Source organism: Musca autumnalis, unplaced genomic scaffold (genome assembly GCF_047663935.1).
Source record: "Musca autumnalis isolate F117 unplaced genomic scaffold, ASM4766393v1 scaffold_1, whole genome shotgun sequence".
Lineage (NCBI taxonomy): Eukaryota > Metazoa > Arthropoda > Insecta > Diptera > Muscidae > Musca > Musca autumnalis.
The window spans coordinates 220441823-220455531 of record NW_027411644.1 but is presented as its reverse complement, the minus strand read 5'-3'; the positions used below and the strand labels follow the sequence as shown (position 1 = coordinate 220455531).

Here is a 13709-nt window from a genome sequence, read left to right as displayed (position 1 = left end):
ATTGAAAATTGGTATTTAGTCTTCGTTGGGGGTATAAAACACTCCACCTGAAATTTGTCGCCATAGGTCCACGTCTTCATATAGCCCCCATATAATGGGACCTCCCGATTTTCGGTATTTTGAAGGTTGTGGCCTCAATGTCCCACCGAAATGACTGAAATTTGGTATTCAGTCTTCCTTGGGGGTATAAAACTTTCCACCTGAAATTTCTCGATATAGGTCCACGTCTTAATATAGCCCCCATAGAATTGTACCTCCCGATTTTCGGTATTTTGATGGTTGTGGCCTCAATATCCCACCGAAATGACTGAAATTTGATATTTAGTTTTCGTTGGGGGTATACAACTTCCCACCAGAAATTTCTCGGTATAGGTTCACGTCTTCATATAGCCCCCATAGAACGGTACCTCCGGATTTCTGGTATTTTGAAGGTTGTGGCCTCAATATCTCTCCGAAATGGCTGAAATTTGGTATTAAGTCTTCCTTGGGGGTATAAAACTTTCCACCTGAAATTTCTCGATACAGGTCCACGTCTTAATATAGCCCCCATAGAATGGTACCTACCGATTTTCGGAATTTTGCAGGTTGTGGCCTCAATATCCCACCGAAATGACTGAAATTGGTATTCAGTCTTCGTTGGGGGTAAAAAACTTTCCCCAGAAATTTATCGGTATAGGTCCACGTCTTCATATAGGCCCCATAGAATGGTAGCTCCCGATTTTCGGTATTTTGAAGGTTGTGGCGTCAATATCCCACCAAAATGACCGAAATTTGGCATTTTGTCTTCGATGTGGTTATAAAACTTTCCCCCAGAAATTTGTCGGTATAGGTCCACGTCCTCACATAGCCCCCATAGAACGGTACCTCCCGATTTTCGGTATTTTGAAGGTTGTGGTGTCAATATCCCTCCGAAATGGCTGAAATTTGTTATTAAGTCTTCCTTGGGGGTAAAAAACTTTCCACCTAAAATTTGTCGATTTGTCAGGCTTTCATATAGGCCCCATAGAGCGATACCTCCCGATTTTCGGTATTTTGAAGGTTGTGGCTCTGGTTATACATTTCTCTATTTTATTGACTTTTCTGAAGAGAATTTTAAACAGAAAAATTGTACACATAAACATTTTTGTACCTATTATTGAAATATTTGTTGCATAAAAAAAATATGTAAAATGCATATATTTTGCATATGCAAAAATTTATGCATTTTGCATATGTCGTATGTTTCGATTGCAATGTAATCAGAAGCCAAAAATATGCCCAGTCTCAAAATTTGACATGAATCGGACTAAAAATAGGGGTTGCATAAAATTCCGCTGTCTACTGATATTGTATGTGAAAATGCGGAGATAGTCTACGGCTATTCTCCAGTGAATAATTCTGACATACGAGTCCTAACATCCATGATTTTGGCATGGTCCTAAATACTATAATATTGGTAGCTACTCCTGCTCTGACAAAATTGAGTACTATTGCCAAAGACACTTTATACCAAAAATGCAAGGATTCCAAGGAATCTGATGTTGAATAATTCAAAACCTGTAGAAATGGGCGGAACTTACCACACCTTTTTAGGTTACTTCCCGACGTAAACTTCCAAAACGCCGACACACGTGTCTTCTTCATTTCGATCCTCTTTCATAATCTGGCCGAATTATCTTGTAATTATTTTTGTGTTGTACAGTGTTACTGATGCGCATAAAAGTCGAAGTAACCATGCCCGCTCGTCCAGAAGATACAGATGTTTCTACTACTTCTAGGATGTTTGGTATTGCAAATGGGATTTGATATTTTCAAGGTTATAGCCTGAAACGGCTGAAATTTGGTATTTAGTCTTCGTTGGGAGCCCTTAAGGTTCACTTGCTGTATGTCCACGTTGTTGCTATATTCCCAAGTTTTGATATAGCACCCATAGAACTGTACCTTCCGAGTTCTGGTATTTTCAAGGTTTCAGCCTCAATATCACACCGAAATGTCGCATTTAGTCTGCGTTGGAAGCATTAAGAATTCGGGAGAAATTTGTTGCTATAGGTCCACGATTTGATATAGCCCCCATAGAACTGTATCTTCCGATTTTCGGTATTTCAAGGTTTTTGCCTCATTGTCACACAGAAATGACTGAAATTTCGTACTTAGTCTTTATTAAGAGCGCTGAACCTTCCTCCAGAAATTTGTTGATATAGACCCCATGGAACGAGGATAACTTCCCATTTTCGGTATTCTCAAGGTTTCACAGAAATTACTGAAATTTTGTATTTAGTCTGCGTTGGGAGCGCTGAACCAGACATTTGTTGCTATATGTTTGCTAAAGGTTCACGTTTTGGTACAGCGCCCATAGAACTGTACCTTCCGATTTTCGGTATTTTCAATGTTTTAGCCACATTATTACACCGAAATGGCTGAAATTTCGTATTTAGTATTCATTGGTAACGCTATTTCGGGGGTTCATTGTCACATTTTTGTACCAAAATGTGGATACAAAAGTTTTATGCGGAACTTAATCTGTTTTTCTTGTTATTAAAAAATAAAAAGAAACAAAATGTCGGACAAGCATATGTCGAAGACACATTAAATTTACCACTTGCTATTTGTTACTCAATAAGTATCAAAAGGAATCAGAAACAAAAACAACAACTACGTAATGGGGCGTGATCGCACAAACACACACACACACACATCCTAGCATATGTGGGATCCTACACACAGCATCTGGTGATACACCACCACCACCCCTACCATTCATGATTCGAATGATTAGAAGAAACAACGAATAAGCGAACGATTTAAAAATAACAACAACTCAAAACACTTTTGTGACAATATTTTTTTTGAGTATTTCACTCAGAATTTTCGAAAAACACACACAAAACCAAAATATTCAAAACGAAAACGAAGATGTTGTCACCAAATGTTAAATGAGTGCCGCCGATGATAGACGACGAAAAGATACAAAAGAACGGTACGCGGATATTTTATGTTTTGGCGACGACGGAAAATTTGCTAACGGGAAAAGTGTATATTAAATAAAGAAATTAAAAAGTCAATTGTTTTAAAGATAATAGATGAATTAGAAAAAAAATCGCAAAGTATTATGACCAAATATTATCGAAATAATTTTCAGTGCAAAACCACAAATCCCTTGAATACGCCAGCGGGCCATAGTGCAAGTGAAAGTGTTTATAACAGTGATAGAGTTGTAGGTGTTGGTGTAATAAAACAAGAGCAACAAGAAGAAGAATTAAAACAAGAAGAAGTGTTTAAATCAATGATTCAATATCAATTTAATTCAAGAATGCAACAGCAACAACAAAATGTTGTTCATCACCAGCAACAGCAGCAATTACATCATCATCAACAACAACAACAACTTCATAATCAGCAGTATCAACAACAACAACAACAACAGCAGCAGCAACAACTGCATTCGTTCTTAAGCCGCTTACACACCGCCTCAAATAACTGTGAATCTCTGACAAATTCCCACAACTCCTCATCGGCAAATAGCTGCAACTTTCGTAATTTTAATGACACCCCAAGTGAATCTCATAATTTGACACCTTCGCCCATCTTTACGGATTACGATGAGAATAGTTTAAGTTCAGAGGAGCATGTCTTGGCACCTTTAGTCTGTGCCAATGCCCAATCGTCACGACCCTGCCTTACATGGGCCTGTAAGGCGTGCAAAAAGAAGTCGGTTGCAGTGGACCGTCGCAAAGCGGCCACTATGCGTGAACGCAGACGTTTAAGAAAGGTAAGAAATTCTGATCGACAGCCAAAAAGTTGTATGTACAAAATAATAAAGGTTCAAAGAGTAAATACGAAATTTCAGCGATTTCAAACGTAGACCTATAGCAACAAATTTCAGGGTGAAAGTTTAGGGTTCTCTACGAAGACTAAAGAAAATCTGAAGGTTCCGTTCTATGGGGCTTTATTAAAACGTGGACGTATATCAATACAATTCTGGAGACAAGTTCAGGGCTTAATACGAATTTTAGACATTTCGACGTAATAAAGAGCCTAAAACCTTGAAAATGCCGAAAATCGAGAGATATGGGGGCTATATAAAATTGGACCTGTATCAACAAATTTCTAGGGTAACATTTTGTACTCCCAAACGAAGGCAAAATGCATTTTGGTGTGATAATGAGGCTAAAACCTTGAAAATACCGAAAATCGGAAGGCACCGTACAATGGGGGTTATATCAAAACATGAACCTAAAGCAGCAAATTTCTGTGGGAAAGTTGAATGCTCCCAACGAAGGCTAAATATGAAATGTAAGCCTTTTCGTTGTGATAATGAAGTTAAAACCTTAAAAATACCCCAAAATCGGAAGATTCCGATCCATTCGGGGTATATCAAAACGTGGACCTATAGCAACAAATTTCTAGGTGAAATTTCAGGGCTCCCAACGAAGACTAAATATGAAATGTAAGCCAATTCGGTGTGATAATTAGGCCATAACCTTAAAAATGCCGAAAATCGGAATCGGTATAGATGTATGGAGACTATATCAAAACATGGACCTGCATTAACAATTTTCCGGGTGAACGTTTAGGGCTCCCTACGAAGATTAGATACGAAATTTCAGCCACTTGTGTGTGATAAAGAAGCTGAAATCTTGGAAATACCAAAAATTCAACGGTTCCGTTCTATGGGGGCTGTATCAAAACGTGAACCTTTAGCAACTAATTTCTGGAGGAAATTTCAACGCTCCCGACGCAGACAGAATACGACATTTCAGCCATTTCAGTGTGCTAATAAGGCTAAAACTTTGAAAATAGAGAACATCTGAAGGTTCCGCTCTACGAGTATAGGGGCTATATCAACACCTGAAACTTCAGCAACAAATTTCTGGCCGAAAGTTCAGGGCTCACAATAAAGGCTAAATACGAAATTCGGTGTGAAAATGAGGTTACAACCTTGAATATACCAAAAATCAGGAGGTCATATTCTATGGGGGATATATCAAAACGTGGACCTATACCACTAAATTTTCTGGAGTAAAGTTGTGTACTCCCAAAAAAAGACAAAATACAAAATTTCTGCCATTTCGGTGTGATAATTAGGCTAAAGCCTTGAAAATACCGGTAATCGGAAGATACAGTTCTATGAGGGCTATATCAAGGCTAGGACCTATAGCAACAAATTTATGGAGGAAAATTCCACGCTCTCAAGACAGAAAAGATACAATATTTCAGCCATTTAAAATTTCAGGGTGAAAGTACCGTTCTAAGGAGGTATATCAAAACATGGACCTACATCAAAGATCTGGATGAAAGTTCAGGGCTCCCTACCAAGACTAAATACAAAATTTCAGCCATTTCGCTGTGATAATGACGCTATAACCTAGAAAATACTGAAAATCCGAAGGTGCCGTCCTATAAGGGATATATCATAAAGTCGACCGATATAGCCCATTTTCAATACTAAACATCCTAGGAGTAATATAAACTTATGTATCAAATTATCAAGCTCTGTCTTAAATTTATATTGATTTCACCAAACACACAGACGGACGGACAGCGGACATAATTATTACGACTTAGAAGAATAGATCAAAAATAGGGTCTCCGACTAATATGTCGATGTGTTACAAACGGAATGACAAATATAATTATACCCTCCTTCTTATGGTGGAGGATATAAAAAGGTATTTAACTAAATTTGGGTGCCTCTTATTATGCCCTCAGCCTTAAGGCTACAGAGGCAATTTAAAAAAAGGGGTTTAGAATCCACATATGTTAAAAACCATTCTGTTTGAAGTCGATCATCTAGTCATGTTCGTTAGTTTGTTTCTCTGGCTTGTTAACACCATAACTTCAGGAGAGAGTAGCCGATGTGGTCGAAACGTTGTATCGTAATAATTCTTCCAAATTTGTATTACGTCTGGCCTATATCATATATGGCCTATATCAATCCAATCCTTTGGATTGATATATGAGACAATGATAGTTTGCTTTTTCATAGCAGGTCCATACTTCCTGGCCCAAAAGTTAAAAAAAAAAACCCGATCCCAATGGATGAACATGATAACTAACGGATTACTTACTTATTTAGTTGGCTCTCTACAGGACATTTGTCCTATACGCCGAACTAAGAAAAGATTTCCATTCGTTTTTACAGCTCGGCTGCCTTATTAATCTTCAGTCGTTTTATTCTTGCCTTTACCTCATCTTGGCCGGGTGGTATACATTCAATACCACAATCTGGTATTGGATCTGTGATATCTTCGTCGTCTTCGCTAGTATTGGATATCAACAGTTTGGTAAAATTATCTTTCCATATCCTGAGCACACCATCTGCATATTTTACCAGATTATCTTGATCGTCTTCTCCTCGAAAATATTGTTAAAAAATCCACGTTAATGGCTGTGATAGTCCCTCGGAAATATGGTTTAAAAAACTCACGATTGGCTGTGATAGTCCCTCGGAAATATGGTTTAAAAAATCCACGCTAATGGTTGTGATAGTCCTTCGGAAATATTGTTTAAAAATTCCACGCTTATGGCTGTGATAGTCCCGAAGAAATATTTTTTAATAAATAATTGTGATAAAAAAACATTGTTCCACAACATCCCATCCGGGATAAGGGAGACTTCTCTCATATCAATGAGTGCACCCCGATTCATATTTAGCTCAATGATATGGGACCTACTGTTTATCGCCGAGTCCGAACGGCGTGTCTTAAGACACCACTTGTGGATAAGTTTTTCAAGGCTGAAATACTCAGGAAATGTCGCCAACATTACTGAGGGGTATTTTGCCACCGTTGAAAAATGTTTGATGTTGCTTGGCCGGTGAATCGAACCCCCGACCTTCTGCAAGGCGGGCGTGCATACCATTGCACCACGGTGGCAATTAATATTGTGATAGTCCTTCGGAAATATTGTTTACAAAATCCTCGCTAATCGTTGTGACAGTCCCTCGGAAATATTGTTTAAAAAATCCGCGCTAATCGATGTGACAGTCCCTCGGAAATATTTTTTTAATAAATAATTGTGATAGTCCTTCGGAAATATTGTTTAAAAAATCCACGCTAGTCGTTGTGACAGTCCCTCGGAAATATTTTTTAATAAATAATTGTGATAGTCCTTCGGAAATATTGTTTAAAAAATCCACGCTAATCGTTGTGACAATCCCTCGGAAATATTGTTTAAAAAATCCACGTCTAAGGTTGTGAGAGTCCCTCGGAAATATTGCTTTAAAAGATATCGCTTATGTCTGTGATATTCCCTCGGAAATATTGCTTTAAAAGATATCGCTTATGTCTGGTATATTCCCTCGGAAATATTGTTTAAAAAATCCACGCTTATGGCTGTGATAGTCCCGAATAAAAATTTTTTGAAAAATCCACGCTTATGGTTGTGATAGATCCTCGGAAATATTGTTTAAAAAATCCATGCTTATGGCTGTGATAGTCCCTCGGAAATATTGTTTAAAAAATCCACGTTTATGTCTGTGATAGTCCCTCGGAAATATTGTTTTAAAAATCCACGCTTATGGCTGTGATAGACCCTCTGAAATAATGTTTATAAAAACCACGCTTTTGGCTGCGAAAGTCCCTCGGAAATATTGTTTAAAAAATCCACGCTAATGGTTGTCAAAGACCCTCGGATATATTGTTTAAAAAATCCACGCTAATGGTTGTCAAAGTCCCTCGGAAATATTGTTTAAAAAATCCACGCTAATGGTTGTCAAAGTCCATCGGAAATATTGTTTAAAAAATCCACGCTAATGGTTGTCAAAGTCCCTCGGAAATATTGTTTAAAAAATCCACGTTTATGGCTGTGATAGTCCATCGCAAATATTTTTTAAGAAATACACGCTTATGGCTGTGATAGTCCCAAAGAAATATTTTTAAGAAATACACGCTTAGGGCTGTGATAGTCCCACAAAATATTGTTTAAAAAATACACGCTTATGTCTGTGATAGTCCCTCGAAAATATTTTTTGAAAAATCCACGCTTATGGCCGTGATAGTCCCGAAAATATATTTTTTGAAAAATCCACGCTTATGGCTGTGAAAGTCCCGAAAATATATTTTTTGAAAAATATACGCTTATGGCTGTGATAGCCCCGAAAATATATTTTTTGAAAAATCCACGCTTATGGCTGTGATAGTCCCGAAAATATATTTTTCGAAAAATCCACGCTTATGGCTGTGATAGTCCCGAAAATATATTTTTCGAAAAATCCACGCTTATGGCTGTGATAGTCCTGAAAATATATTTTTTGAAAAATCCACGCTTATGGCTGTGATAGTCCCGAAAATATATTTTTTGAAAAATCCACGCTTATGGCTGCGATAGTCCCGAAGATATATTTTTTGAAAAATCCACGCTTATGGCTGCGATAGTCCCGAAAATATATTTTTTGAAAAATCCTCGCCTATGGCTGTGATAGTCCCGAAAATATATTTTTTGAAAAATCCACGCTTATGGCTGTGATAGTCCCGAAAATATATTTTTTGAAAAATCCACGCTTATAGCTGTGATAGTCCCGAAAATATAGTTTTTGAAAAATCCACTCTTATGGCTGTGATATTCCCGAAAATATATTTTTTGAAAAATCCACGCTTATAGCTGTGATAGTCCCGAAAATATATTTTTTGAAAAATCCACGCTTATGGCTGTGATAGTCCCGAAAATATATTTTTTGAAAAATCCACGCTTATGGCTGTGATAGTCCCGAAAATATATTTTTTTGCAAAATCCACGCTTATGGCTGTGATAGTCCCGAAAATATATATTTTTTTGAAAAATCCACGCTTATGGCTGTGAAAGTCCCGAAAATATATTTTTTGAAAAATCCACGCTTATGGTTGTGATAGACCCTCAGAAATATTGTTTAAAAAATCCACGCGTATGGCTGTGATAGTCCCTCGGAAATATTGTTTTAAAAGTCCACGCTTACATCTGTTATATTCCCTAAGAAATATTTTTTGAAAATTCCACGCTTATGGCTGAGATATTCTCTCTGAAACATTGTTTAAAAAATCCACGCGTATGGCTGTGATATTCCCACGCTTGTGGCTGTGATATATCGTACGAAATATTTTTTAAGTAATCCAAGCTTACGGCTTTGATATACCATACGAAATATTTTTTAAGAAATCCATGCCTATGGCTTTGATATACCATACGAAATATTTTTTAAGAAATCCATGCTGATGGCTGTGATATTCCCTATGAAATATTTTTTAAAATATCCTTGCTTATAGCTGTGAAACTCCCGAAGAAATATTGTTTAAAAAATCTACGCATATGGCTGTGAGAGTACATCAGAAATATTCTTTAAAAGTCCACGCTTATGGCTGTGATATACCCTACAAAATATTTTTTTTTTAAGAAACTCACGCTTGTGGCTGTGATTGTATCGAATATATAATGTTTAAAAAATCCCAAAAATTTTGTTTAAAAAATTCACGTTTATGGCTGTGATATTCCCTACGAAATATTTTTTAAGAAACTCACGCTCGTGGCTGTGATAGTCCCTCAGAAATATTGTTTAAAAAATCCATGTGATGGCTGTGATATTGCCTAAATGTGTCTACGCAACACACTCCAGAATTTATCCGCCAATGAAAGTTCATTGTCAGTTTGACAAATAATGAAAATTTATTTCATTTTAATTTCAAAAAACATAAATGTCACAAAAGATGTCACTATCAAATAAGCCAAGACATGGAATCGCATAAAAATAGCCAAGTTTGTGTAACCAAATAACTAAGCTAGCACAAACAATATTGCGGGACCATAAATTAATTTTTATGATCTGCAAAAAATATCATGAGACAATACATTAAAATTGTTGCAGGTCGTAAAACTCAACAATCGGTAAATCTTAAGTTAACCCCAAAAAAAAAGAGACAGACAGACAAAACACAACAAACGCTAGCGATCTTCAGTGGAAGATCATAAAAATCCAATTGCTGGAAAGACCACACAAAAATATCCACAAGGATGAAATGACAACTGTGTAGACAAATATATAAATGGGCAGCCAAACGGGGAAAGCCATCATTGACTACAAATTACACAAATACCCACTGTTAGTTTAAAAAAATAAATGTTAGAAAGAAAGGAAACACATTGATGGGATTAACACCCAGAAAATTGTATTACCACACATAGTTATGTTAGGTACACCATCGAACACCTTAAAAAGCCATAAAAAAGTTTACGATCGGTGAGATAGCAATTTTTTCTTTTTACCAAATGTTTAACAGTCAATAAAAAAAGGAAATTTGGATAATTAATTTCAAATAAAAAAATTACAAATTTTCAATTTTATATACGTATATTTTTATCATTAGAATACATACAAACGGACTTCTATCACGGTGTGCCTTAACAAATTTAAATGGAAGGTGCTTACACCTCGGAAGTTTTTGCTGATTCTGAAACTACAATGCTCATAGATGAGAAATATCAAGAAACAAAAAAATTGCCGGAGGGATTTTAAAATAAATCGCGATTTAAGTTCACATTTTTAGGGGTTCTTTAGGTTTTCACGATTTTCTTGAGAAATATCAAGAAACAAAGTCAGTCAAGAAAAAAGTCAGTGCATTGTCTCAATTTGAACTTCTATATCTCAAAAACGGTAAAACCTACGAAAATATCATAAATGTCAATCTTGTGGAGAATTTTCAAAGCTACAAAATTTTCTTTAGGCCCATTTACATAGGACTCTCGGTTACTTTATGGGGACTTTATATAATGACATGGTTTCAAATGAGTTATATTTTACTGGAGTATCGAAGGCAAATTTGGAATCCATGTAAAGATAGTGCGTATCTATTTTACTTATTTAGGTGAACCTTTAGAGAACATTTGTTATATAAGCCGAACTATGTAAAGACTTCTATTGCACTCTTTTTGTTGTTGTTTTTATAGCCACAGCCTTAAGCCCAACTTTCCATATACACTTTGACACAAACACAATTTTACCTCATCGAAATAACGGTTATAGACCCCATGTATGTTTGGACGAAATCCGTTTCAAAAAATTAGGAGTTGATTTAGACAACTGTCTGTTTGTCGTTTGTTTGCTGCATATTTTTCATGCGTTCCCTGTTACGACGGCGCAATTTTGTTCGGGGGCAAGTAAGTACTACCTAAGATAAAGGGTCAAAAGGTCCCAAAAAGTCTACCAACTAAACTGGGTAGTGCGTAAGATAACCCTCCAAGGTAGAAACCTATTTGGTCCAGACGTTGTACATCGTATTATTTCTTACAACCTCGAATTATGGCCGAATATTGACTACATCGGACCACTTTTTCGGCTACCTTCCCCACAAATTTTGGAAAGAGTGCAGTTTAAGAACTCGTCTGGGATAGGTTTTTCTTTTAATTTTTGGCAACATGTTAGCGGCTCTAGTTAAGAAGTAGAAATTTTTGACAAATTGTCCAAAAACTCAAAAACCCCAATAGATGTCAGAAGTATTGTGTTTACTTATTTAGATATGAGGCTGAGGATATATCTGTGAGCACAGCTAACTGATACTTTCTTACTTGTTTTTTCACAATTTGCAATATCGTGCTTTTTTAGCTTCGCTATCCACTTGTTTATTCCATCGAAGCCTTGGCCTTACAGTTCTGCGTGTACACTGTACAGCCACTCTCATTCTAATGACATAGCCTAGCTAAAGCAATCGTTGTAACTCGATACGCTTTACTTTGCCAATATCGTTGTATATCACATGAAATTCGATGTCGAATAGAGATGGCCAGAGGAGCGTTTTATAAATACAATAAGTAACTAACAAGTCGTGATATCGGGCTTCAAACAGAAATTAGATTTGTGAAATGTCAGGTATGGTCTGTACCACGGCCTAACCCACATAGAAATGATTCTGAGAAAAACGAAGTTGAAAGAAAACAAGTTTTTCAAATATTTTTATAATTTTTTTATTATTTATAAATATATATTAATTGTAATATTTGTTTTAGGTTAATCATTAGGTATTAGTTTACATAGATAAAGACTGTTTTAAACAATTAATAAAAAAATTAAAGTGGCTCAGGCCGTTTTGGCATCCATTTAAAAAATATATTGATAGGAACTGAGGGTTAGGCCATTCCATTTATTAAAACAACAAAAGTTCTTCAGATGAATAATAAAAATAACTGTGAGCGTTTTAATTGATACATATTAATAATAATTATTGGTCACCTTCCTGGATATCTTCATCTTCGGCTCTCGAATTTGTTTTTAAATTATTATAAAATGCATGATTTATAGGAAGTATGAACCCTTTGAGTTTCTGTAAATCCTTTAACTTTGCAGCTTCAATGAATCTTCCTCCCGGATAAAGCGGTTCCAATTCAAAATTTACGTACTTGCTGGAGATCCTTTTTAAAATATCAACTTCTTGAAATAAAACATTTATGTCATTTGAATATTTGTACTAAATTATAAATGGCTTCGCATTTTGGAATCGAAGGCACTGAATCTTACGCCATTCAACTTTTGAAGTCTTCTCTTCGGAGATTTTTTTATTTGATTGAGGATATGCTTTTTTATTTCATCTGTCGTCATCTTTACCAAGTGAAATGGTTCCCTTTTTGTCGTGAGACCAAAATCTTGATCGCATGGTAGGCATGAATGGCAAGACACTAAAAATTTGTTGTCTATCCGTTCCACTGAGAAGGTCGAATTATTGACCATGTATGTATGTGTAAATAGTGTTCATTCTTATGTCACGGTTTTGGCCACCACATTGTTGGCTATACATTATTAACTTCTTAAATTCTACAGGGCGTAAGTCAACTTTATTACTTAACCTTTGGTTTTTACTTACAAATTCTTCTCGAAAATTTATTTTTATATATTTTTTTTCAATTCGAAACATGCGTTTTTGGCCTAAACCACACGTATTTTTTTATTTCCAGTATTCGATTTTGCCTATGTGGCTTGGGCCATTTTGGAGTCCATATTTTTTCAAACTTTCAGTAAAGGGAAAACAGTTTTTGGCATGTATAATAACATAGGGTTAACCTATGCAATTGGGGATTTTTAAGTATATATTACAAAAGGTTCCGGTTCGATCAGCACGGTCAGTTTGATTTTTTGAAAATGTGGGTTAGGCCGTTTTGGCGCTGAGCGCCTCATATACCCTCAGCCACTGATAAACAAAAACAAAACCAAACACAATCAGCCCAATCATGAATATTCTTGCGGAATACAACTCTCGCGGAATAGATTTTTCTCGAGAGAACATTCCTCCTATCATAAATAATGTGAGAAAAATAATCATTGAATTTGGCAGCACTGAACGGTCGTTTTCATACCTTGTGTTCCCTAATTGTTGTGAAAACAAAGAGAAAATGTTAAATGTTTGTGTTTTTAGACAAAATAAAGAACTTTAATCAAATAAATTAAACTTTTACACATCAAAGATATTCAGAAGATGTTACTTGTTATGAAAATCATCAAATAAGATTGGAAAATTCCAAGGAAACAGTGTATTGTGCTATGGAACTGACACTATCATGAATGTATCAAAAACAAGTGTTTTTAATAAAAAGGTGGCAAAAATTGAAAAAATATGAATGTTGAAATAAAAATAATTGAAAATATGCATTTATCCAGTGTTTTTCAAGAATAATGAAGCGGTGTTTTGTTTGTGCAAAATTCTGCCATCCTTCGTTGATCGGTACAAAAAGTTGAGAGTGACCGAGTTTGCAAACTAATGTTATTTTGTGAAATA

The 13709-nt window shown here is 35.8% G+C and overlaps 1 protein-coding gene across 1 annotated transcript in view; it reads left to right on the top strand.

Annotated features, from left to right (window-relative positions):
* The first annotated feature begins 2914 nt into the window (after window positions 1–2914).
* Window positions 2915–13709, top strand: part of nau (myogenic-determination protein nautilus) — a 73361-nt gene continuing 62566 nt past the window's right edge. Inside the window, exon 1 of the mRNA XM_073964015.1 lies at window positions 2915–3748. Within this exon, the coding sequence (XP_073820116.1) occupies window positions 3089–3748 (660 nt within the window). The 5' untranslated portion in view covers window positions 2915–3088. The remainder of the gene's footprint in view (window positions 3749–13709) is intronic.